The sequence below is a fragment of the Semicossyphus pulcher genome, unplaced genomic scaffold (assembly GCF_022749685.1).
Source record: "Semicossyphus pulcher isolate SPU_LCO1_2020_fin unplaced genomic scaffold, fSemPul1.0.p SCAF_23, whole genome shotgun sequence".
Lineage (NCBI taxonomy): Eukaryota > Metazoa > Chordata > Actinopteri > Labriformes > Labridae > Semicossyphus > Semicossyphus pulcher.
In genome coordinates, this window is record NW_027211697.1 from 10731532 (window position 1) to 10757404 (window position 25873).

The following is a 25873-nucleotide window of genomic DNA, read 5'->3' on the forward strand; positions in this document are numbered from 1 at the left end:
GCTTCATCGCTAATTACTACATTTCAAGCTAGCTAAGTTTCATCAAGTTGCCACTAAACCATGGCAGAGACATGTTTTGTTTTCATGACGGAGGAGGCGGTTGGAAATTTGCATAGTGGGCGGGGCCTATGCAGATTCAGGAGTTTTTAATGAGGGAGAAGGAGGAGATGCCTTGGGAGGATTTTTACAAGGTAATTAAACACATTTTGCAGAATAAAAACATTTCAGACACAATTTATTATTTCAAGCAGAACATTTTACATGTCTAATAAATGCACTCACTGTCATTAAAACACTGTATGGTGGTGTACTTGCCTACGGAAGCCCTTAGGGGACACGCATCCATACATGTTATTCACTGAGTTTTCCCATGATAAAGAGTTATTTCTGGTTGTTATCTCGGATCTCGACTAAAGAACAACAGGCTGCTCACTGTGATATTACAGACCAGGACATGTCATGCTGCCATTGCCCACACTAATGAGGTAAGTTAAGCCTGTTTCTATGTTCGTTTTGTGCTTTTACATCTGATCATAGCTCGGGATAAGAGGTATGATCATGACGTAATGGTGGTGCTGCAGCGTTATCTCATGATAACGTGATAGATAAGTTGAGATCTTGAGAAAACGACCAGAGATAACTCATTATCACGGGAAAACAGAGTAAATAATATGCATGGATGCATGCTACTAAGGGCTTCTGTACTTGCCTAATATTGTCTGTTTTTTTGGTATGTTTTGTAAAAACTGAATTTTAGAGTTATATTACTATTTTCTTACATGGATTTAGTCTTTGCGAGACTTAAATGTCAGACACTTTGCATCCTCCCCACTTTATTGCACCTCATAACCATCAAACATCATCTTAAATGTCACGCATCATCCATGGAAAGTTCATGTCATTTGATTTGCAAAAATATTGAGGATTAAAAGACTCAACGCTGCTCTACTGACTCTGCTTTTCTATTTTTGTTCATGTCAACAAGACTGTGCAGGTTGTCTCTGTCTTCTCCTGACTGTGTCATTGAACCGGGAGAATAAAGTGCACTGCTGGCATATTTCCATCACTCCTTGAACGCTGCGTACCTGAGGGGATACTTCTGGTTTCTCCTCCAGGGTCTCTGCAGAGAGGCGAGGCGCTGGTCTCGTAATGGACGGCTTCCCTGACCGTCCCGGGCACTGATGCGCGCTGCCTCCCGGTGAGGCACAGGGAGGGTCATGTATCTCCCTCTGCAGGTATGTGGATGCCTGGGAGACAGCTGCCACTGGGTGAGGTGATAAAACAGCCCATTTCATTCTGGGGACATCTGATAGTGCGGCTAGCTCCACAGAGTCTGGCAGCACTGGGCCCGACTGAAACCAGATAACACAGCAGCAGGAGGGAGGGGGCACGGAGCTGTCAGCCCGAAGCCAGAATACAGCGTGTTCTGGGCTGTGATTCCAAGCTGAATGTGTAAAATACAACCAAGTTTATTCACAGAAGTTAAGTCCTGCATGTGCGACAAATACGCTGATTATAAATGACACTTACACCATGTTCTTATATGTTAACAGTTTAAAAACCATTGTTCTAACACCTAAAACATGTAGGATGTAAGAGGCCTCAGATAAAGGAACTTACGTACATTTTTAGGATGCTAAGATAATAGCTAGTGACTTCAAAAATAAAACTGCTACATGATCTGAAGGGTTGAGATATTCTACATAAATTATTCTGTAGTGTTTTTCTTCAAAACTCGACCTGTCAGACTTCAAACCTGCAAGAACTGAAAAGAATATTTATTGTCTTTTAGCTCTGTTTTTGGTCTCTACCTACTAATTCCAATATATCTGTCTCTCGCTGCTGAAAGCTGTGGGTGCGAAAGCTAAATTACAGAAACTCACTACAAAGTTCTATGAAGACAAAGAGGACCTGCACATGAATATGACAACTCTCGAGCCCCTTTTACATTGCCAGTTCCAAGCGGGACTGTTATGGCTCTGTTACCCCTCGTCTTTAATTAAAAATGCATGAAGGCAGAATGATGGGGTGAACATAACTTCGTCTGTGAAAATGGTGGAGCCATTAGGGAGGAACAGCGCTGTGTGTGTATGTGAAGTACACGTCACGCCTTTTTTGCGTCTGTAAGCTGTGTAAAAACACACTGGGGCGGCTTTACATCGCTGTTGCTTGGTTCATTATAAAATGGCAAAGGAAGTTTGAGAGACCCCTCAAACATCTAATTGTTGCCTTGTTATTATAAAAAAATGGAAAAAATAAATGGATCATATGTTGCGTGGGTTTTACATTTTTGGGTGTTCACAGTGAAAAACTGCATAATTCCGTGTTTTTCCAGAATTACATTTTTAAAAAGATCGCCTCTGAAACGGGCCGTTCAGAACAGCTGCAGGTTTCTACGTAGAACCTTGCTGTTGCTGAAATCGACCAATCGTCATTCACCGTCATTCACCTCAGGCTGCCTTCTTGCACTAGCTTGTAGTTCAACTTACCATTCCGATACCTCCTGCTGATTCTGGCTCAGACATATAAGGCCGAATGACCGATCCTAGAGTAGCCATGTTCTCTACAACTTTGGAGTGACAGTGCAGTGCGGCCGCTCCCCAACATGGGATTGCACACGTATCGGAGGGGCTACGCGGTCACTCCAAATACTGTCAGCCAATCGTGGCTATAGCTAAAATATTTCCCTTTTAAACAAAAGTTTCGACATTTTGGGAAATATGTTTAATCACTTTGTTGCTCAGAGTTATATGACAAAATTGGTACCACTCGAATTTGTGTAAATATGAAGCTAACATGAGCAGCAGGTTAGCGTAGCTTAGCATAAAGACTGAAAACAGGGGGAGAGTTTGCTTTTTACCAGGATGTATCTCTTTTGATGAATCCAAACATATATGTTTCATTGTACGGCCAAGTTGTCTCCCTTGTTTCCCGTATTTGACAGTGGTGGCAATCTAATCATCTAATGCTTGGAGTAAAGAAAATATAAAGTCCCAGAGCACATAGTAATTATAGAAATTCATTAAAACAGCAAACAATTCCATTCAGGATTCAACAATGAGGTTTGTTTTAAAATATAGAGGATTTTTGCTCAGATGCTTTAAAATTCTTTTGGATTTTCACTTTAACCCAACCACCTGTGGCTGTTTGTGTGGATTTTGGTGCCCCCTGTGGACAAAGCCGTACCTCGTATCTCTTTGCTGATTTTGTCCTGTACATGCTTGAGCGGTGGTTTTTTACACAAAATAACTTTAATCATCAATGTCTTGTCAATTCACTGACCGAATTTGAGGAGGAATCGGATGATGACCCTAGGAGGAGTTCATTAAAGTATGGACCCTGTAAATGGCCAAAAATAGGCCTCTTTTTTTTAAGTTCAAGGCAAAATGGCTGACTTCCTGTTAGGTTTGGGGTATGGGTGCGTCTTGGCATGTTTAATATGCATACCAAATTTCATACATCTAGGTGACAGTAACCTCTATGGGTATGCCTTTTTGAAATTTTCTACGGGGCGCTATGGAGCCATTTTGCCGTTCTCATGTCTGAGGCCCATAAAATATCACATTTTTTGAGCACATTTAAGCCCCACGTCGGTGCCCGGGCCCTAATAACATGTCTCAATAATATCTTGTTCTTTTATGACCCAATTAAAGGGATCCTTACCAAAATGTATTGATTGTATATCTGTCTGCGATCAAGCTCATCAGATTTGCCTCTCAGATACCCAAACATTGCTAATCGTCTCAAATCGTCTGATTTTAGTCGCTGTATTACCGGCGGAAGAAAAAAACACCACATCCAATTAAAAGTTAACTACAAACATGACACTTTTATTGAACTTTTTTTTCCTGATTCAGTTACAGAAACAAGAGAGTTAACTGTTTTTTTCTTTTTCTAATCAGGGGAATAAAGTTCTATACATATGCATGCTGCGTCACTGCACAGTCACAGCTGTGAAAACCAATATCACCCCTGTCAGCTGCCCTGCTGGAACAGTCTGAAGGCAAGACAAATCAGGAGAGGACAGGCAAGGACATGCCAAACCCAGGGACGACGGGTGTTCAGTGGGCTGCCCAGGGATGACAAACTTAACATATAGAAGTTTTGTGCAAATTTCACCACAGTCTATTTGATTTTACACACAGAGACGATAGCCATCAGAAGTTTCTCTTTTTTTCCCCTCGAGTCTTCAAACTAACAGAGGAAGTTATTCTTAGGTCCAGTGATGATGGCATTTTGTTCCTTTTTGGGGAATCAAACTATTTTGGACCACTTTCCCCCTGACTTGAATCTCTTTGCTTCTCAAGAGCCAGCTCTCTTTTGTGTTTAAGAAAGCACAGACATTAAGTGTGTCATCTGATATACACGGAAATTATGATTGCTGTCACATGACCCTTACATAAATAGAGTTAGTATTCAAAAGTACGTCTGAGAAAGGTCTTACATGTAGAAATGGTGATAAGCATGCACAGATAGGTAGTCGACAAGTGCAAAATCTACAAAGTCACATGTTATTCTTTTTTTTTTGTATTCCACATTAAGTGAATTCATCACAAGAACTGAAACCTCCCACTCTGCTGCCCATCCCAAACCCTGAGGACAGTTCTTCTTCATGGGCGATGACGCATGGATGCTGGGCCTGTTTGCGACCAGGGTTGGCCCAAACCGAGCCTGACATAGCATGGCACGCTCTCTTTGGGCATGGAGCTTGCTCGCTGGTACCAGTCCTATTTTAGAATAGCCAGTGGGTAAGACATAAACATACAGCAGCAGTCAAGAGGTGACACTTTGTCTTTTGTGAGTGGAGGTGTCGGAAAGACAAGGCGTCACCAAAATGACTTCAGGTGGGCGTGATGTTTTTCCCAGCCCTCCCTTCTCTGTTTTTTATAATTCTCCTTAAAGATATAATAAGTAGGATTTTTCAGCAACACTGGGCCCCTCCTCCTGGGCTCTTCATCACCAGAAGCTCACTCTCACTCTCTTGTGCGAGAACACGCCCACCCCGCCGAGCTAACACCGACAGCATCACGGCTACCTTTGCGCTAGCATGCTAACCGCCGGTTAGCTTGTCCTACCCGGTTTGAAGCACCTACCCGTCCGACAGAAAGAAGGCCAACTCTGCGTCGCTCTGTCGCCATGTTCGCTGGTCTGAACGGGGCCCGGTTGCTAATTTGAACCACTCCCACACTCACCTCTACGCTGTGATTGGCTCAGGGAACCACGAGAGCGCCCCTCCTGAAAACGCCCCTCGCAAAGCAACACAACAGAATAGATGCAGAGGGAAGGGTCTCACAAGGGTCTGCACACGCACTCACCAACAAACACGTATAGAGGCCCATAAGTGATGATTTATATTATATTTGTAAAAGTCTGTTTTATTATACCTACTTATTATACCTTTAAATAATCACAGAATAAGTTGTTTGTTTACTTCATGAAGTGCCAAAAGTTCATCTTCCTAACAAAAATAAGGTTTGTTTGTATCTTCGTAACTGTTACAGCAAAGCGTGGACCACTGTCTGAGGATTCTGCACAGGAGGTACAAACAATGTAAATGCCTCAAAATGACAACTGATATCATTTCCATGAACAATAATCAAACAGAAAAATAAAAGCATATCTAGTGTTGGCAAAACATTTCCAAAATGCTATTTTAAAAAATAAAGACACCAGCAAGAGAAAAATAAAAGCATAAAAGGAACAAGAAGCAAATGTATGAACACAAAGCCAAGCAGTTAAAAAAAAATCCCAGATAAAAACAGTTTGCAGTCGTCAGTTCTCCGGTGGGTCATATGACACTGGAGTCTAAATTAAGCCTACTGTTAAAAAAAGTAAATAAGCAAGCAAAGCTCTACAGCACTACTATGTACACAGCTTCTCCAGTGAAGAGAGAGAGAGAGAGAGAGAGCCGGTGTCACCATGAAGAGGGAGGGCGAGAAACGGAGACTCCAGTGAAACGAGAGTCCTTCTTGGCACGGGGACTCGAGCTAGAGCCGACCACAGAGAGACAGTAGGAGGAGGAGGAGGAGGAGGAAGGAGAAGACGACCACATAGAGCAGAGCAGCATGGCCGCCCCCCCACGCCATGCACAAACACACGCACACACAGGCCGGGGAGCCATTTTCTCACACAGATCCGACTGAGTGAAGGAGGGATGTCTCTGTCACATCGACTCCCCTGATACATCTCTTGCTATCTTCTTCCTCACCCATCCCATCTCCTCTTCCCTCCTCTTATATTTGATCTCCCTCTTTCTAGCCAGTACTGTAAATCTGATCTTCCTAAGGCTCTTGGATATCTCGACACACCAGCCCCACGGCTCTATATATAGCCTGTCAATCACAGTTTGACTACAGGATCTGCATCAGAGATGTTCCTGTTGTTTCGAGCCTCACTGGGAAGCGGCGTGGAGAAAAAATGTAGCACCAGAATGCAACCTTGACTTTGAACCCTTCCCTCCTGACACTCTTAAAATCACAACGCACACGTACGCACACATAAAACACAGATAGAGGAACTTAGAACAGGATACCGCTTCATTTCCTCGCTCCGTTTCCTGCTGATATAAAGTGACAGTTTCTCCTGGCTGGTTCAAACCGCCAGTGGCCACCGGAGATGTGGGAGAGCAGCGCGCAGTAAAGTCTGACCTAGATTCACGAAGCGCTGCCTCCCCCGCCGATGACTGACACCCACCACGTCCAATCAGGATCCACCCCTGTAGTTCAGTAGCAGCTTGTGATCCCTCTGTTCAGGTGCTCCGGGCTGCTTTTGCCGTGTGTGTGCGGCCCACTTAGGGCTTCTTTTTTGGGCCGCAGTTCTTCACAGTTTGTTTCACATTTTTGCAAAGTGTCCATGCAGGTGGGAGGATGAGGCGAGGTGAGGAGCTATATGTTTTTATTCACACGTGGTGCAGAGAAATGCAAACAGAGATAGAGAGGGAGGAAGGAGGGGCGTTCACAGGTGAAGCCAGGGGGTTAACAGTCCAAAGTGGGAAGGCTTATTGTATGAGATGTAGGACACACACACCTCTCAGATACTCCACATACACACCCACAGAGGCTGGATTCTTTTTAAGAGGGCGGTGCTCGAGCTGTACAGTTGCCCATGTGCTCTGTCTTCACCTACACTGTGGATGGATGGAGGACAGAGCCAAATGTTTCCACTTGAGCGCCAGCTTTTTGTGGAGCAGCAGAAAAGACATCCTGACTGACAGGAAGAGCTAGATAGAGAGAGCGAGAGCGAGAAGAAAAAAACAACAGATTTCACAGTTTTCGAGGATGCGTACAGTGCTGTAGTCTCAGGGGAGCAAATCAAACACAAAGTAAAAGAATACTGCATGTTGATATTTTCAGATCTGAGTCAGCGTCACTTTTGTTTTGCTACTTGCTGGTCACGTTTTGAGTTTTTCAACCCTTCTTTCGAGATTCGTGTGCTTAGAAGAGCTTCAGCTCTGTCCTCCATGCCCGACTTTCTCTCACACACGCACTCATACAAAACTTGTTTGCACACAGTCAGTGTTTAAGTCTGTACACAGAAGGAAAGGGCCCAGTTGGCATCCATGTTTTAAGTCCAATCCAACCAGGCGACCCCTCCCTCCTCACCCTCTCCATCCTCCTCTTCGCTTCGTTTTCTTCCACACATCTTCCTTCGAATCCTCTCGCTCACCACAGCTGCCTCCCAGTGTAGGTTGGAGGAGCAGAGGGCACCTAGAAGGAAAACATTGAGTTTGTAAATGATTAATAATCTGAGTAGCATCATTTATCTTCACATGCATCTTTACACACATGCACACAGAAGCTTAAAGGAGCATTTCACCCCTGGACAAAGCCACTGTCAGCTGGTGTTCTCTGTAATCGATAGAAGCAATAATGATTGAAATTGGCACCATAGCTGTGGAGAAAGTTTAAATAGCTTGTGGTTTTTCTCTTTCTACATTCCTACAACACCCAGAGTGCATTGCGCCCCTCCCTCTGAAAGGAACGGCCCAGCGAGAGACGCTGGAGTGAAACGTTTTCGCTCCAGGCAACGACTCGGAGCGGAAACAACGAGAATATACCGGTGTATCGTATAAAAATCTTCAGGTCTGCAGTCTACATTTCAAACGTGACGATTTTGAACGAGACATGACATCAGAGGCGGCGTCCTAGATTGACGAAGTGTAGTTTAGTGAGCTCCCTGACCTCCGCCAGATGACGCCCTTTACGTAGTCTGGCGGAGGTTTTCCAGGGCTCATTGGAGAAGCGGATAGCGTCCTCCAAAGGCACAGAGCCAAATTGCATTTTCTTTCTACCATAATGGCATTAGCTCCCCGTAATTGCATGAAATACGTTCATGAACTGATCATTTTATTTAACATAAACCTTCTCGTGTCTTCTAGAAGCTTTCTAACTGTAGCATTTAGAGCTATAAGACCTGGCCCGTCTCGTACCACCTCTAAACCCAAGTTGAAATCGCTTCCTTTCAAAGAGGAAATAGGCTTACTCACTCACCCGTCCTCTCTTTTGTTTAATTCTTTCATCTTCAACGTTTCTTTAAGCTGAATTTATCTTGTAATATACTTTATGCCTTATGCGAGGGTTTCTTTGAACTGTGAAGGATGCTATGTAAATAAGCTTTATCTTTAGGATGAATACACAGAAACAATAAACTAATGACATTTCTGCACTCCCTTTGTCAGGTGAATCAGCACGCCTAGCTGCAATCTCCAGGCTTAGTGACTACAAATGATCTCTCAGTGAGTACAGAGCGTCAGTGTTTTAGCCTCCAGAGAGGTGGTGCGTTGTGCTGTTGTTCGGCGGGCTTAATCATGGCACAGAGGCTGGAAATAAGTTCACCTGTGGCAGCCAGGGTGACCATTATTCCTGCATAATGAAAGGTGTGACAAGCCGGCAGACAGTCGCATCATTCAAAGGACAGATAGCATCGCAGCTTCTTTTTTTCACGCACGGGAGCTCGCAGACACTCACACATACACACATCAATGCTGGATGAGGGACCATTTGTGACAAACCCATCCATGCATGTGCCCACACACTATACACACACGTTCACGACCATGCACCCACAATCTGATAATGCACACACACACACACCTCTCCCTCATTCTTGTGCAATGACGTACGGTCTGGAACGCACAAATGTGCATGCAGTCTTGTCGGCGTGGTCGAATGAGAGAGCGGCGTGTAAGCGGCGTGTACCTGTGACTGGGAGGATGTACTCACCGCTCCCCCGTTCAGGATCATGGTCATCTCGGTGGGCTGGTACACGTTGCTGCGGAACGGAGCGCTGGGCCTCGGGCCGGTGTTACTGTTATGTTGCCCTGCACCTCCGCCACTCCTCAGGCCTGGGATGAAAGAGATACAGAGGCAGTGAGAGGCTACTTCCTGTGACGCACTACATCACTGTCTCTGTAGAAGAAAGCAACACTTGCTTTGTAATCCTGCGCCACAGAAATATCTTCCTGTGATTATTTCTTGCCACGCATGCAAATGCTTCCTGGTGATCTATTACTCACTGTGGCCTACATTCTGCCTACATTCTGCCTACAGCCTGCCTACAGTCTGCCTGCACATATTCCTCCTGTCTGCTCTGAAATATGGGACTGTACCTGCAGTGTTCTCGTCGCTGTATCCGTAGCCCTGGTTCTCCACAAACTGCCTGTGAGAAAGTGGGATGTCTTCGTCAAAGCTGGTCTCCCTCATCCGTGTCGAGTTCTGGGAGGTGTCGAAGTAGTCCGGGGCAGTGGGCTGTGGAGGGGGTCTCAGGCAGATGTGGGATTCAGGAATGGCGTGGAAGATCAGCAGCAGCCAGCCCTGAGCCACCAAAGCGATGGCTAGTGCCGGGTCGTTCCAGTCCGGGGACCTCCCCAGCCAGGCGTTGCCGTACAGATAGAAGCCCACCCAGGCCACCCACAGCAGCAGCGACAGCAGGCAGGTCACCAGCAGCCAGATAGCGTTGCAGCGCCACTGACGTGTCTTCGCACACAGGGCCAGGGAGGCGGCGGTCAGCGCAGCTAATAGAAGGGCTAGCACATAGCTGCAGGCTAGTGAGAAGTCCAGCGGTAGATACTGACAGGCAGCTCGTCCCTCCCTCAGCACGGTCAGAAGTAGCCACTCGGCAGCGATGATGCCCTGCACCGCGCTCAAACCCAGCGCAAGGCCTGTCAGGGCGCAGCCTCCAGGGCTTCTGCGCTCCCTGCCGAGCCTGCGCAGGCGGACCCCCTGCACCAGCAAGCAGGAGAAGCAGACAGCAAACAGGAGACCCCACAGGGCCCTGCGGAGCAAACATAGAGACTCATCCTGCTCGATCAGGTATGCAAAACTCAGGGCGAACAAGCCGAGGACGCCGAGGAGCAGCAGGAGGATTGGTCCCACGCCGCTGCGCTTCTCAGCCTCACTGATGTGATGTAAACGGCACAGCAGGACAAGGGCGAGCAAGATGGCAGTCAGCACCCCACCGGCAGCCACTGACTCGACAGCCACACCCCATATGGAGTCCAGGTCACAGAGGAGGGTGTAGGGACGCACAAGGCCCCAGCCGCAGCCTCTCGGGAGAGCCTCCGAGTCTTCAGAGTCTTGACCGGTGGCACGATGAGTTACAGACAGCAGCAGGAGGAGGAGGACCGGCAGGAACGCCATGTCTGAGAGATCAACAGAAGAAGAGGGGGAGGAGGAAAGATGGAGAATTGAGAAAGTCAAAGGAGCGGAGAGGAAGGGGAGAGAGAAAGTGAGTGAGTGGTTCTGGTAATAAAAGAGCTGAGCAGTCACAGTAATCATCTGCCTGTAAGTGACAATACAGACAGCCACTGCTGTGTTTTAGAGAGGAAACAAAGGATGGCAGTTCACGCAGGGTGAATGACAGAAGCCTTTCCAAACACACAACAACACACGCTGACTACAGCCCTGCCTGTTTTTGAACCTTTTAAATGCTCCATTTTGCAGGGAAACACCTACAAACCCAGAAAAGTCCAGATAAACTGCTCACTCACAGAGATGTATGGTCAGAGTCAGAGCGCCTACAAGAGAGTTTTAGGTGAACTATTTGTCCGGTGTTGTCCAGTGAACCGGCTGCCGGAGCCCCTGACAGGAAAGCTGCTGCATCATGCATATCTTTATAGAAAAAGACGTGTGCGTACAAGCATTTCTACTCACTATCAGGCATCTAAGGGCATCTAGCAAGGCGTGAGGTGATGCATAATACACCGAACACAAATACACAGCGCCTCGAGCTTCAAGTACAAACACTCGGATACTTTTGTGTCCGAGTGAAGAAGAAGGAGCACTCAGTGAGCGAAATCAATGCTGCCTCTGAATCTGCGTACTCCTTTATTCATCACAACTGTCAGACACACACACACACACACACACACACACAATCCTGTCACTGGGCTTTTTGTTTGGATGATCAGCGCTGTCATTTCACCGGACAGGCTGTGTGTTTTATGCGAGGCTGATCTGTATTTAAGACACCACAATACCTCCCTCTCACACACACAACGCTTCACTTTGCCAGGTTACTGTCAACCGTCTCTCCGCTACGTCGCTAAGCTAACAGAAATTCTTTCCAAGCTGGCTCATAGGCCTTCGAGCTACACTTTTAATTGTTTATTTCAGAGTCTCACTGTAGTTTTCACTTTGAAAAAATGTCCTCGGTCCACAAATAGACTGAGCCACAATATTTACATACCACTTAAAGGACACTGGATATCCCCTGCTTCATGTTCTCTCTCCATGCCAGTAAGGCAGGGAGAGTCACACTGTCAGGCCCGTCAGTGGAGAGTTGTAGGTTTAAATACACACCAGCCAGGGCTGCAGGTCGCACACGCTCCTCCCAGACTGGAGCTTAATAAATGGGCCACACAGCGAGACAGAGACAGACCCCCAGACACTCTGATTTATTTTATCATTAAAATAGGGACGGAAGTGGGAAGAAGGCTTGTTAATCTGCAGTAACTAGACGAAACCTGAGGTGCTGGTTTGGCTCGGTTGGAGGAGCAGGCGCCCCGTGAATAGAGGCTACAGTTGAAGCAGTGATCGCAGGTTCGACTCCCTGCCTGGTGATCATTTGGTGCACGTCACCCCCTTCTCTACTCCCCACACTTCCTGTCAGACAAAAAAAATAGACTAGACCTACTTCTGATTGTATGATTTGATTGTTTGATTCTCCAATATAAGCTTAAGAACGAATCTGATGTTACTTCCTGCAACACTTCAGAGGGAGGCGTTCGAATTCTCGTCTTTTTAATTGGATGCTTGACAAATTACCTTTTGATATACAAAACAAAATACTTTCTAAGACACGATGCACGCTTACAGATTTAGTTACCACTAGTATATTGAAGATCAACAGTCGATCAACACAAACATTTTTATCATTTCAGTTAAGCAAAAATGCCACACATTTCATGGTTTCAGCTTCTCAAAAGTGACAATTTACTGCTTTTCATTATCTTAAATCAGAGTAAACGCTTGGTGGAAGGCCTGGAGCCACCCTGCTTTCCCAGCTGTCATTGGGTGAGAGGCGGGGCCGTCACAGAGCTGAGACGCTAACACAGGCAATTTTAGAGTCACCAATGAACCTAACGAGCATAGTCTTTCGACTGTGGGAGGAAGCCGGAGTACCCGGAGGGAACCCGCGCACGCACGCACAGGGAGAACATGCAAACTCCACACAGAAAGGCCCCCGACGGAGGGTCAGGATTCCAACCATGAGCCTTCTAGTTGTGAGGCGGAAAAAATCACAAGCAGCGCCCAGTTAGTGACGCATTTTCCATCAGCCAGCAGTGGTTGTTGAGAGAGGGTAGGCGGAGCTAAGCGGCTGCTTTTCCGCTCTCTGCGAAAGTTGCGAGTAAACAGTAATCTACTATGGCTGAACGAACAAAGAAAAGATGGATGACTACAGATACAACTTCAACAAGAAGTGAAAATCCAAAGAAAAAGAAACAAACTCGACGCTCAGATGAAGCAAACAGTCTGAAAAGGAAAGCGACCGTCAGCCAGGAAAATCTTACTAACTATCTAACCTACACTGAGTACTTTTTTTCGGGAGTTACTTTTAATACTTCGAGTTTATCTTCCTAATAAACTTAAAATTCTACTAAGGAAATACTTTGAAAGCAGGAATACATTTGAGTATTTTCACACTGTGTTCTTCAACTTCAGTGAAGGATACTATGCTTTCTTCCTTAGTATTACTCACTATATTTGAATATCTCTGCCTCCACGGCGAGGTAATGACAGCCAGGTGTGACAGGTGACAGGTGAGTCCGTCACTCCGTGTTGCTGAGATCTTAAAGGCTCGTGTATAAATAAGAACTTTGTCGGCTAACAAACCAAGCAACTCAATTCCTTCTCAAATTTCCACACACTCACAAAACACAGCGTCACGTGTACACACAGATGCTGCATTCATCTATTTATATACAGGCTTTTGATGTATCTGTCCTGATAAATAAAAGTATATATTTTAAGGCAGAGGTTGTTTACAACTTTCGAAATATCATTATTTATTTCTGTTAGACCCCAGAGGGCATAACAGTGAAAGATGTGTGTGTGTGTTTGTGCATATTCATCGCTTCAGAGCTCTTTCATGTATCCTTCAGAGATTTACACCCTCTAAATTCCTCATGCACGCCTCCTCATTACCAGAACCCTTCGCTCCCTTATTTCCTGCCGTTACTTCAGCCTGTTGTGTTTCCTGTCGTCTCCTTCCCTCCTCGTTGCAGCAGCTCACGGCCGCCGGTTATTATTACCGGTCCGCATTCACAATCAGTGCTTATAGAGGGATGAGTCACCAAAACACACACACAACAACATGCATACCTGCACAAGCTGCACAAAAACACATGCTTTCTCGTACATCTTGTTGTTTTTCCGAGCCAGCACTGATCGCCATGGTTCCAGCCCATCTCTAAACGACAGGAATAAAACAAAAGGGAGCGAACACAAAGAGAGAAAAGCTCTCACATCCTCAGAGCGCCACGCAGACTGCTCCTCCTCTGTTTTATTTTTGCACTTTTCTTTCTTGTCTTTCTTCCCAGCCTTCTTTTGTCGCTTCCTAATGACAGAGCCTGTAAAAAACCACACAGTCGAGACGAGAGACACAGAGGCTGGAGCTGCACACTTTTTCATTCATTCACCCTCTCACACAGTCGCGGCCTCTTGACTGTGGGGGCTGCCAGTGGCGGCACACACGTGCAAAATCACCAATGCTCCTGCAAACATACAGCACGTAACACACACCTACAGCACACATGCCACACACTTGAGTCCTCCTCACTGCTTTCTAGTATGAGTCATGTGAAAAGAGAGAGAGAGAGCCTGGCCTTCCTGCTTTGTGCAGCACAAGAGGATGCTGTCGCCCTCTCCTTCCCCCCCCCTCCCATCTTTCTAGACATGTTTCTCTCTCTGTCACTCCCTGCTCCATGCAGCCATTTCTGTCCTTCCCTCCATTTAAAATCCTCTATTCTGTCAGATTTCAATGCCACCCCCCCCCCCCTCCTGAGCAGCCAGAGCCATCTCATCTCCCTGCTACATTTGAAGATGTGCTGTGAAAGATGCGCCTCGCACACCTCCTCTCCCCACGTTTTCTCCCTCTTTTCTTCACCCCCTCTCCTTCTAATCCCAAACACAACCCTCTTCCTTCCATTTTGGCTTCTCCTTCTTCCCTCCTCGTGCCCCTTCCTCCTCCCTCCCTCCCTCCCCCTGTTTGCCTTTCTTCTTGTGCATCTTATGTAACTGGGGAAGGATCCAGCCTTTGCCAGTTCTGCTGCATGGCTACTGTTTCTCAGACATCGTTTTCCTCGGTGCCAAAGCAGCCGGCTGGCACCCGAGAGGTCTATCTTAGTTTTGTATTCTGCACGAAGCCGGGGGTTTACATGCATTCATGCTGCACGTGTCACTCGCACACGTACACAACAGGCTGGCTGGCACAGCGCCCGTGTGTGCTGGCTCCATTTGCATGTAAATATCGCATTCTGCTCTGTGGCATCTATTATGCATCTGTGTGTGAGGGCATCGCATTCTCACACAGAGCTGAACGTGGCAAGTATGCAGCGTGCATTCCATATAGCGCTGCTGTTTAACACACAACGGGAGCACAGGCGTGAGAGTGCAAATGTGCAGCACTGCAGTCCTTCAAATGTGCTCCGGGCCGGATAGGAAGGGATGAGGACATCTAGCTACAATTACCCCCTCCTGTAATTATCAGACGTAGCGCACAACCAGATGCTGCCTAATTACTGTGGTGATAATTGGGAGGGTTATTGCATTTTGACGACTCATTCGCTTCACATTTTTACTTCTACTTTTTTATTCAGACTGCGATGGAGAGGAAAATGTGTGTGTGTGTGTGTGTGTGTGTGTGTGTAGATATATGGCTGGAAACACACCGGCCCAGCTGTTGGGGTGAGCAGTTCATTTGCAGGACGGATGCTAGCATCTGCTCTCTGGTGCCTCTTCCTCTGTTTTTTCTAACACTAGCAGACCTTTACTTTTCTCACGGTGCATAAATTTACATCTTGCATCAGAGGCTGGGATTACATAAGGCCTTAGAAACCCGTCATGTTAAATTAACCCAGGCTGACTGGGCATCGTTTTTAATTTGGATTAAAAACACAAATAAGCTCTTCTAAGTTTGTCGCGGGAGGCGTCTCAGACGGTCTTAAGTTCTCTTGACCTTCTCTGAGGCGTTGAGAGTAGTTCGCTTAAAGCTGCTCCTAGAGTTCAAGTCCAGCCTGAAATATCTTTCTGGCTTCTTTTTACAAGTATTATAAGCATGTTCCTGACTTCACCAACTCGGCACTTTAATATTTATCCTCTCTACATATTTGGAAAACTGCTTCAAACTTTTTATTTTTAGCTACGATGCTCATCTAACTCAGAAAGGAGCTCTCACTCTCTGTGACAGGACACATGGTTGTTGTAGTCCCTGAGCTTTCCAGAGATAGCCTTCCTCACTGAGACCTCCTCCACTGGCCTATTTACACAAGATTTCCTTTGCGGCATTTTGAGACGCAAATCTCTGCTTAAATAAACGGACCTGACATCGCGGCCGCGGTGGCGATTTCTGATGGCGAGATCAGTAAAGTTCTCTGAGAAACAAAACTGTCTTTTGATGAGTAAAAGCAGTTCACAACTCGAGCTAGGTCAGACACAGACTCAAGGTTCCCAGTGTGTGCTTTACGTTAGAGAAAAAACTCCCTCTCACAGAGACAAAGCAAGGTGTTATTGTTATTACTGACTCTTTAACACTAAAGAAATGTAAACATTTGATTCAACACGTTAGCATAAAAATGTCCTTCACAACAGCTACACAGTGAACATCTAGTTCCTTTTCATGTGCAAAGATTTACACTTGGAAAGACAGTTACAGCCACATTAATCCGACATAAATATAAACCGTGCATTCGTGATTGTTTGAATGTCTTTCTTGAACAAATGCATTTATTTTCCCTCTGCAAACTCCTCCAACTCCCCACAAACAAAAAAGCACAATAACCTTGAATTACAATGCATAATCTGATCCGTCTGACTGTGTCTCAAATCTCTGCACGTCTGTAAGCCTCCAGCGCGACGTCACCAATCCCTCGCAGCTGGTGGTGTCAGATAAAACGAAGAGGAATGAAAGGGGGATGAAGACGGGGAGGAAAGAGGGCAGAGATGCGGCGGATGTCGAGGCATGACGTATGCATGTGCTACAGTGTGGACAAGGACTGAAAGGAGAGGCTGGAAAGTGTTCGTCCTTTCACTGCACAGGCCTCCCGGTTGGTTGGCAGAGAAAACCGACAGTGGAAGTATTTTCCCCAGCCTCTTCAGACACCCCGAGCCATCCTAATTAGGCCTCATTACCATGTGACTGGGCTCACAGCAAGACCATATGCTAATTGACTTAACAATTAACAGCCCCAGTGCATCTACCCCCCCCTTTCTTCTTCTTCCTCCTCCTCTTCATACAACAACAACAACCGATCAGTCAGATGTGAAGCCCAAATAAAAAGAATAGCTCCCTGACACCAGAGCCACAGCCCTCAGGTGTCATGCGCTCTGCCTCCATGTGATATCAGTGAGCATCTTTTATTATGGATGAAGTGACAGGGATGTGCGGTGGGTTGGATGGGGAGGGGTTGGGGGGCTGATCACAGGAGCACAGAGAGAGATCAGATCTGGTTAGATTGTGATCAGAGGAGCAGGAGGAACAGCCGGATGTGAGATGGAAGAATTGGAGCGAGCCTTGTGCCTGGAGCGCGTGTGTGTGTGTGTGTGTGTGTGTGTGTGTGTGTGTGTGAGCATAGTGTGAACAGGAATACACATATGAAAGGAGAAGCGGGGAAGTTCCCATGTATGTGAAAACGTCTCTCCTCACAGCTCACACACTCAGCTGTGTCATGTGTGCATAAAAAGGCCGCACACACTCACCCAAACAAGGTACATATGGCACCAGCCCCGAGGAGATACTGTAGCCTGCGCTGCTCCCAGGAGGAAGCTAACTAGCTCATGAAAGCGCAGCCTGAGAACAAGCAGCTCCTCTCTGCTGAATATTGATTAATGATGGAAAACAGAACACTCCAAAATAGGCCCGGGAGCTTTCCGAGTACACAAATACTGCACTGACGAGAGGCTGGAGGTGAATGCATCATCTGTCTGTTCACCAACAGAGTCGATCTATACATCGACTTCCATTCACAAACAAACTTCCTTTCTCTAATTGGGCTCAAGTGGGTATTTAAGTGCAATTTCTTTCCTAGTTGGACTGCCAGGTCAGGGCCGTGCCTCCTGTTTATGAGGACAGCGTGGGAGGGAGGGAGGGAGGGACACGTCTCCTGAAGGGGACACCCTGGGTTTTAGCTGACCTAAGGAGCAGCTTAATGCAAACACGCATTTAGAGAATCCTCTATTTTCTTTTTTCAGCACAGCCCCCCTCTCTGAACAATACCGGCCACATGGGAGGGTCCCTGGGGGGTTCCAGAAGAGTGTGTTTGTTTGTGGGAGAAGGCATTGTTACAGAGGTGTGTGTGTGTGTGTGTGCGTGTGTGTGCACGATCCAAAAATAAAGCCTGACATCTAACCTCCTTGCTGAAGAAAGGAGCTGTGATTGGCGCTCCTGAAATATCCAAACATATTGCTGGGGTGAAAATGGAGGCGCAGCTACCAAAAAGACACCAACCTTTTTATCCTCGTGAGAAAAATGTGCCACAGCCAATCGGTGCTTAAATCTCCCACAGGTCAGAGCCCTCAGCAGGCACGTCGTTAGTTAAGCTTAACGTGGTTTCATCAGATGCCCCTGGAGGTCAAGGCCATAATGTGCCCAGCCCTGTGTGTAAGTGTACATCCTGTGACATGTCTACATTACGGCTCTACTCTCTCTCTCTTTCACACACAGACTCACAGACACACACACACACACACACACACACACACACACCTGCATTTGGTGCATCGACATCGCGTTTCTCCAGAGGCTGTCAGTGATGCAACTTCCACATCAGTGCTGATGAGCCCCGAAACAGCCTCATTAAAAGCAATGCATTCAAATAACCGAGCCCCCCTGTGTGTGTGTGTGTGTGTGTGTGTGTGTGTGTGTGTGTGTGTGTGTGTGTGTGTGTGTGTGTTCTTCAGCTAAAACAGTCCTTCCCACTGAATATATCACGCGCACACGTCTCCACCAGGCTGTCACACTCCCCTGCCCCCTATTCTTATTAATGAATATCCTACATGGTGATCAGCACGTACCTTAATCGATGTAAACAGATCCGATGGAGAAGGAAGGCAGATGCACGGTGGGCAGCTACGATGTGAGACAGAGTAAAAATGTCACATTTCGGACTGAGCTCCGCTCGCTGTGTTTGCGTATTCTCTCTCCATCCACATGGACTCGTGCGCGATCAGCCCAGATGATTCCCCCTGCTCCAGGTTTGGAACCAGAGGTTATTCAGCCCGTGTCCGTTGTCCTCAGAGGCGGAATGGGCATGAATGGCGACCCTTGACTAGTCCAAACGGGTGGAGACGAAGCACACCGGGGTGTCAGGATTAAAAAAGGAAGAGATTCGCGATCGTTTTCCCCTAAATCCTTTGTTCAGCGGTGCGCATCTTTGACTTTCACTCTGCACCAATAAAGGAGCCTTCATCCAAATAAATAAAACATATGGGCCGAAATCCTGTGATGCGCAGAAACAGTGCCCCCCACAAAACCAGCCGCTTCTTCTCCTGCTTTTGTGCTGATTATGCCGCTGAAGCTCCGGGTTGACGGTCACTGCTGCTCCGCGTTGTACGTCTCCCGACTGAATGCATCACCAAAAACTGCGCTCCGCATAACGTGCGTACTGATAATCCCTCTCTCCGCACACTCACGCAAACACACAGAGAAAGTGACAGCTCTTCAGAGCCGCCACGGTCCCCTCTGACTCCTCTCTGTCCTCCTCCCCTTAACTGTTTTACTCTCCTGAAAATTAATTGTTGTCTGACAGGGGACCACGTTATTAAATCCAAGCCTGTACGCACAGCCGCGCTCTCTCTCTCTCTCGTACACACGTACACTAACAGACACAAACACACACGCGGACACCTCCTTAATCTGTTGTACTAATGTCACTGTCACAGGCTGCACGCGCAATTGGGATACTACTACAAGCTACACCTGCTTGGTTCTAGTTTGCGGTACTGTTCACTGCACTAAATCATAGAGAATATGCCGATACGGTTTCAAGTTAGACTATTAAAACTCAACATCCGGTTGTCTCTTTCAGAATAACGTTTTTGGGACACGCTTTTATTTCATTTTAATGTCTTTAATTTAAATGAAAGCTCTTTCTGCATTGGACATAATTTTATTCTTTGCAAAACAACAAGCTCACTGAAACAAATGGTAAATGGACTGTGTTTATGTAGCGTTTATCCAATGCATCAAAGTCCTTCATTCACTCCCACGCTGGCGGCATTTAGTTGTTATTCAAGGTGCTGGCCTGACTATAAAGTGAAGGTTCAGTGTTATTCTCAAGGCGCCTTGTGTTGAGAGTTGGGGATTGAACCACTAACCCTTAACGACAGTAAAGGAACCATTCACTGATATTCCAAAAGAGTGCGTAATAGCATTTTACACAGATTCACTGCCACGTTTTTCTTACTGCAGCTAAGTTTTCTTCAGACTTATAAACCCCTTTAGATTACTGCCAAGTGACGCTCTTATTTTGAAAGTAATCTAGCAACGTTTCCGGGATAACTCTGCTTTTCTCTGTGCGCTTGACCCAGCTACAAACTGCTGTGTTGCTTATTATTTCTCGCCCTCGTCACATGCTTGTCGCCTCAGCTGCTTCAGTCCATCTACCAGGGGAGGCTTCCAATGGTGGAGCCCCCACAACCCCCACAACCTCCACCCCCAACCGGACATGCATCCATCCTGCTTTTATCCTGCTGCATGATGGGACCTTTTTCTTCCACTAGCAGAGATACAGCTCAATTCATGTGATTGCATATAATCCAGTAATTAAGGGCCGCACTTTATCTTCTGCATGTTAATGGTAACAATAAGCAAAATCCTGCTGCTGCTTGGGGGAGACAGTGGAAACCAACAGCCAGTCACACTCACATTTTACACATACATACACACACAAACATTCTGCATGGGATTGCCCCCCCCCCCTAACGTTCCCTTTCACACACTTAAACGCATAAATACATGCAAAGTGAGCTGACATGCGGGCTCTGGGCAGTAAAGAGGCGTATCATACGGAGTGGCAGCTGAGGATGTGAGACTAATCTGACAGGTGCAGCCGGGGAGAGTGACAGCATGGGAAGAGGGGGAGGAGGCAGAGCGAGAGTAGGAGGGGTCACTGCTCGTAACAGGATGATTGAGGAGATTAATGGTTCCCTAACTTCATCAGACGACAGGCTCAGGCAGTACATCATCGATACCAGCCTTAGTGTGGTCATCTTTGTTGTCAGCAGTGAGAGATGGTGTCCTAAAAAGGCAGTTGTTACACTTCAACATGTAACTAATCACAATAAGTGGATTTGGAAGATCCTACTTTAAACACCTCACAGGTGGAGATCAGTAGATTATTGAAGAGGCGTGGATGAGATAAATAAGACACTTTTGTTTGTGTGTTTTGGTTTGTGTAAGACAACAGTCGCATAATTCTATGTTATAGATTTAAAGTGATAATCTTGAAGATTTCCATTCAATTAAATGTCTGTAAAGTCTCTATCTATCGCCGAGTGAGGTAACACAATGGTGATTGAGCCTATGGCCCACTGATGAAAGCCTTTGCATTTGCAGTATTATAGACTGGATGCCTGGTGCGCGCCCAGTTAGTGACACATTTTTCATCACCCAGCAGTGGTTGGTCTGCCAGAGAGGGTAGGCGGAGCTAAGCGGCTACTATGGCCGAACAAACAAAGAAAAGATGGATGACTACAGATACAACTTCAACAATAAGTGAAAATCCAAAGAAAAAGGAACAAATTCGACGCTCTGAAGACGGTCTAAAAAGGAAAGCGACCGTCAGCGAGTTACACTGCGTTCCAGACAACTGGGAACTCGAGAACTCAGAGCGTTCCTGGTGCACGACGCCAAACGTGAATAAAAAACATGGCCGACTGTGACAAACTGATGTTTCTTTCTTCCAGAGATTATGTATAGTAACCAGCTCCCTTGTCACATTAGCAACATGTCTTCTAAACATTTTCATGCAGACCATGTGTTACTATATGATAGTAGTAGTTATGTCAATTAAATGCAGCCAAATATATATTACGTTGCTTTTCATTTGATTGTTTAGCATTAATGATGCTAAACAATTAGCATGTTTTTTGTGTGATGTCAGACATCTGATTCTCGTGAAGTCGGGGTAGATGAATCTGCTCTGAGTTCACAAGTAGGAACTTCGACGTTGAATTTGCGTTCCAGAGCTATCTATCCGAAAAACTTGACTTCAGAGTTATCTGGACTGCAGTATAACAACCGGAGCCAACCGTGAACGTCATACATACAACACTGTCTGGATATCGCCATAGGTGCCGCAGAAGAGAACATCATACACCCTGTGCATTGCCTCTGTGCACTGCCTTTCAGCACGTATGTCCGATCACACTTGTTGTTTACTGACTTTGTTCCCTCCTGTCTTGATCCTTGCTTTTGTTGTATTAACTCTCAGATGTACGATGTAACGCTGTAGCATATGGTACGCTGTCTAATTATAGACTTAACCCAAGACCTGCAGTAAATAAGCACTGATGAATCTGTGATTGTTTTGTGTGAATTCATTTGATGTGATGTTGTAATTTGGTCTCTCTCTAGCTTAATCTTAATGAGACTTCTTGAAAATTAGCAATCTTATCTAACTTCCATGGCAAAGCCTGCCAGCTGACTCATGTTCTTTGTAAATATTCTGCACATTGATCGAGCTCTGTGGCGGAGCAGCGATGTGTTTTCACTGCACATGAGCATGTTAGCATTTATAGCTGTGGTGCCATGAGTGGAAGACTCCTGCTTATTATTAGATGGTGAGAAGGTAACTCTGTATCCGTACGATCATGTGTGAAGCTGAGCCACAGACTAATATAGCTCTGCAGACAGGCAGTAGACTAACTTTGGCTCTGCCTGCTGAGTTATTGTCCTTAAATGAGAAGAGCACATGCTCTCTCGGTGTCATGTGTCTACAGGAACAACGGCGTCACCGGCTTCTTTTGTCGTGTTTCCTTTTGGTTCCAACACGTTTTAGTCTTTGTAAACAATCAGTCTGTCCGTCTTATCTTGTGAATGCCATATCTAAGGAAGTCTTCGAGAGAATGACATCAAATTTGGCACAAACAATCACCTGGAGTTAAGAATAAACTCACTCGATTTTTGTGGTTTAAGGTCAAAGTTAAAGAGTCTTTTAAAATAAATATTTTTGGCCCTGATTCAAGAATTCAAACATTGCACAATTTCACACAAATGTCTACTAGCATACGATAAAATATAATGGAAAAAAGTATATCCCAAAGGTCAAAGGTCAACTTCACTGTACATCTTAATGTCCTTTGCCCAGGATGTTTTAGGAACGCCTGAAAGGAACATCTTGAAATTCGCAGCCAAAGATGACCTGTGCTGCTTCTCAAGTCTCTTAAATTGCATCCATGCATGTGTCACTCGCATCTTAGTCCCTCCCACCAGAGATGCAAACCAGGCGAGGAGAGACGAAACGAGGTAATATGATTTAAGAGACATGAGACGTCTGTTTGTGATGACGGCGTGCTGATCACCGCCGGATCAGAGCACGTCTCCTGACATGTGATCTGTATTCATTCTAATGAAACACACAGTAACAGTGTTTTTCTCTCTGTATCCTGTTACATGTTTAACAAACACCTGCGCTGCTGAGGATTTTGTTTAGGCTATTCAGTATTTGAATACTGATAATCTGATTGGAAAATCATTACTTTGTAAGCATTAATACTTTCATGGAGTCATATAAACTATGGAAGTTATGTATCAGTCTAAATCTCTCAGGTGTAATCACGTCACGCTGCTCAAACCCGACGCTTGTTTATCATCAGCCTCACATGTGACTGAAAGGATAGAAAGTGTTGCCTGCTGACAGAGAGACTCTCCTGCGCTTTAATTCATTCATAATAAAGTTAACAGGTAAATAACTGGATTTTTTTTTTAATGAAATTTAATAGAAATGAATTTATTTTTGCTTCTTTGATGTTCAGACCAGCAATTAACAGATTTTTAGTTAGATATTGACTCAAAAAAACGGATCAAATAGGCAAATGAAAAAAAATATTTTGTTCTAAATGACAGGTAGTCAAATATCGACTCTTTATACCGATGAAACTCCGGTGATGTTGTGAAGTTTCACATCAGTCCGATCAGCTGCAGCCTCCAGTCAGTAACTGATATCTTAAAAGGGCGCATGTCGGCCAATAAAAGACTTCCGTCAAGGCAGCTCTTGTGTGTCCTTGCTTATCGCTCCTCTGAATTCCCTTCTCGCTCCTCACTCCTCACTCCTCCTCGCAGTGATAAGAGACGGTCCTTAATATGCCCGGTCTGGAACTACTTCCGCTTCGAGCGAGGATCTAGGAAATATCTAATAAGAGACATGAGAAGCAGCCCTCATTTGATTTGGGAGGTCAAAGGTCAAGGTACATCATATGTGTCACATTGTTGTGATGGATATTTCAGCAACTCCTGAAAGGAATTTTATTATATCTTGGTTTTTTTATGTATTTATTTCTGTGTCAAAAAGAGCGAGACATACAACCACTTGGCTGTAATTCTTTCTGCGATAATCTCAATTTCTCTCCATATTTTGCGACCCCAACATCGTCCTGTCTCCCTGTTTCATGTCCTTTCTTCCTCTCTCTCTCATCCTTCCCCTCATTACACGCCCCCTTGCTGCCCTGAGGTTGCCTCACCTCATTGAGACCCTGCCTGGCTCCACACAATGAACCTCAGAAGTGACAGCAGGGTGGCCGACACGCAGAGCGCACGCTGCATCTGTTTCCAGAGACAAGCATCAGGATGAGAGCCCATGACCTCACAGGATGTATTCACTATGACAGGATGCAGGTGTCCAAAATTAGCAGGAAGAGAGACTAATTTTAAAGGGCACTTTGTTTTCAGACAAAGAGCCCATTTTACAGACGTAGAGGATGTAATGTGGGATAGTGGAGCTGTTTTGGTAAAGAGAAACAATCATGTGAAAAATTCTTTGTGTGAAAATGTTGTTTATTCTGACATTTATCAAGACTGACTTAAATATTTATTCCATAATACCTGAAAGCAGACACCAAAGAACATATAAGAATCTTAAAGCCCAGTTTTACAGCTTTATGCTAAGTTTACCTGCAGATCTTGTTTTGGCTGTAGTCACAAATACACACTTAAAGGGGAATTGCACCAATTTTAAACATCAACATAATATCAGAGGTTCCTGTACTTAAAAGGTTCATGGTGTGTCTACTTATTTATTATTTCATGTGGATGTGGTTCCACCTTATACTTGTAGCAGTGAGGGTATCTTTCCTTTGTGGGAAAACTCCATCACCATCATCACTCTGCTTGGAGACAACAAATGTTTAATAGACAGATTGTTACAGGAACATGGAGTGGTAATCTTGAACATCTCAGTTTCGTTCTCTTTGGCGGCCCCTATGGTGATGAACGGTAACTGCGGGAGCACACTTCCCAGATATCCAGACAGTGCTGCATGTGTGACGTCCACGGTTGGCTCCGGTTGTAACTCTTGATTTTCCTGGCTGACGCTCGCTTTCCTTTTCAGACTGTTTGCTTCATCTGAGCGTCGAGTTTGTTTCTTTTTCTTTGGATTTTCTCTCATTTTTGAAGTTGTATCTGTAGTCATCCATCTTTTCTTTGTTTGTTCAGCCATAGTAGATTACTGTTTACTCGTAACACGTGCAGAGACCGGAAAAGCAGCCGCTTAGCTCCGCATACCCTCTCTGGCAGACCAACCACTGCTGGCTGATGGAAAACGCGTCACTAACTGGGCGTCGCCACAGACACCCAGTTTGTAATACTGCAAATACAAAGGCTTTCATCAGTGGGCCGAAGGCTCAATCACCATTGTGTCATTTATTTTAATGACAATCTTCGAGATTATGTCAAGTTGCATTGTGGGAAGTGTAGGATCCAGCTTTAACCTTGATTGTAAAACAAATGTGGACGAAGCCTGCAGGTCTGAAAAGTGAAGCTAACTTCAAAATGCTTCAAACATTTATTCTTACTAATGGCCAGCAGGGGGCGACTCCTCTAGTTGCGAAAGAGTGATGGTGCGTAAGTCAAAGAGAGAACAAATCTACATCTCACTTGGTTTATAAACATTTTCATCATGAGTTAATGTCTAAATTGCTAGTTTTAAATCTTCATTATTACA

The 25873-nt window shown here is 45.6% G+C and overlaps 1 protein-coding gene across 2 annotated transcripts; it reads right to left on the bottom strand.

Annotated features, from left to right (window-relative positions):
- Positions 1-5081: 5081 nt before the first annotated feature.
- gprc5ba (G protein-coupled receptor, class C, group 5, member Ba) lies at positions 5082-19655 on the bottom strand. Of its 2 annotated transcripts, none has more exons than XM_069674407.1 (4): positions 18729-19655; positions 9608-10639; positions 9222-9343; positions 5082-7706 (listed from the first exon to the last, which is right to left on the bottom strand). In XM_069674407.1, the coding sequence occupies exons 2-4, from the start codon at positions 10635-10637 to the stop codon at positions 7662-7664; spliced, it is 1197 nt and encodes a 398-aa protein (XP_069530508.1). In that variant the 5' UTR covers positions 10638-10639; positions 18729-19655; the 3' UTR covers positions 5082-7661. The 2 variants fall into 2 exon arrangements, with proteins under 2 accessions (XP_069530508.1, XP_069530507.1); XM_069674406.1 differs by having other exon boundaries at positions 9198-9343.
- Positions 19656-25873: the final 6218 nt, after the last annotated feature.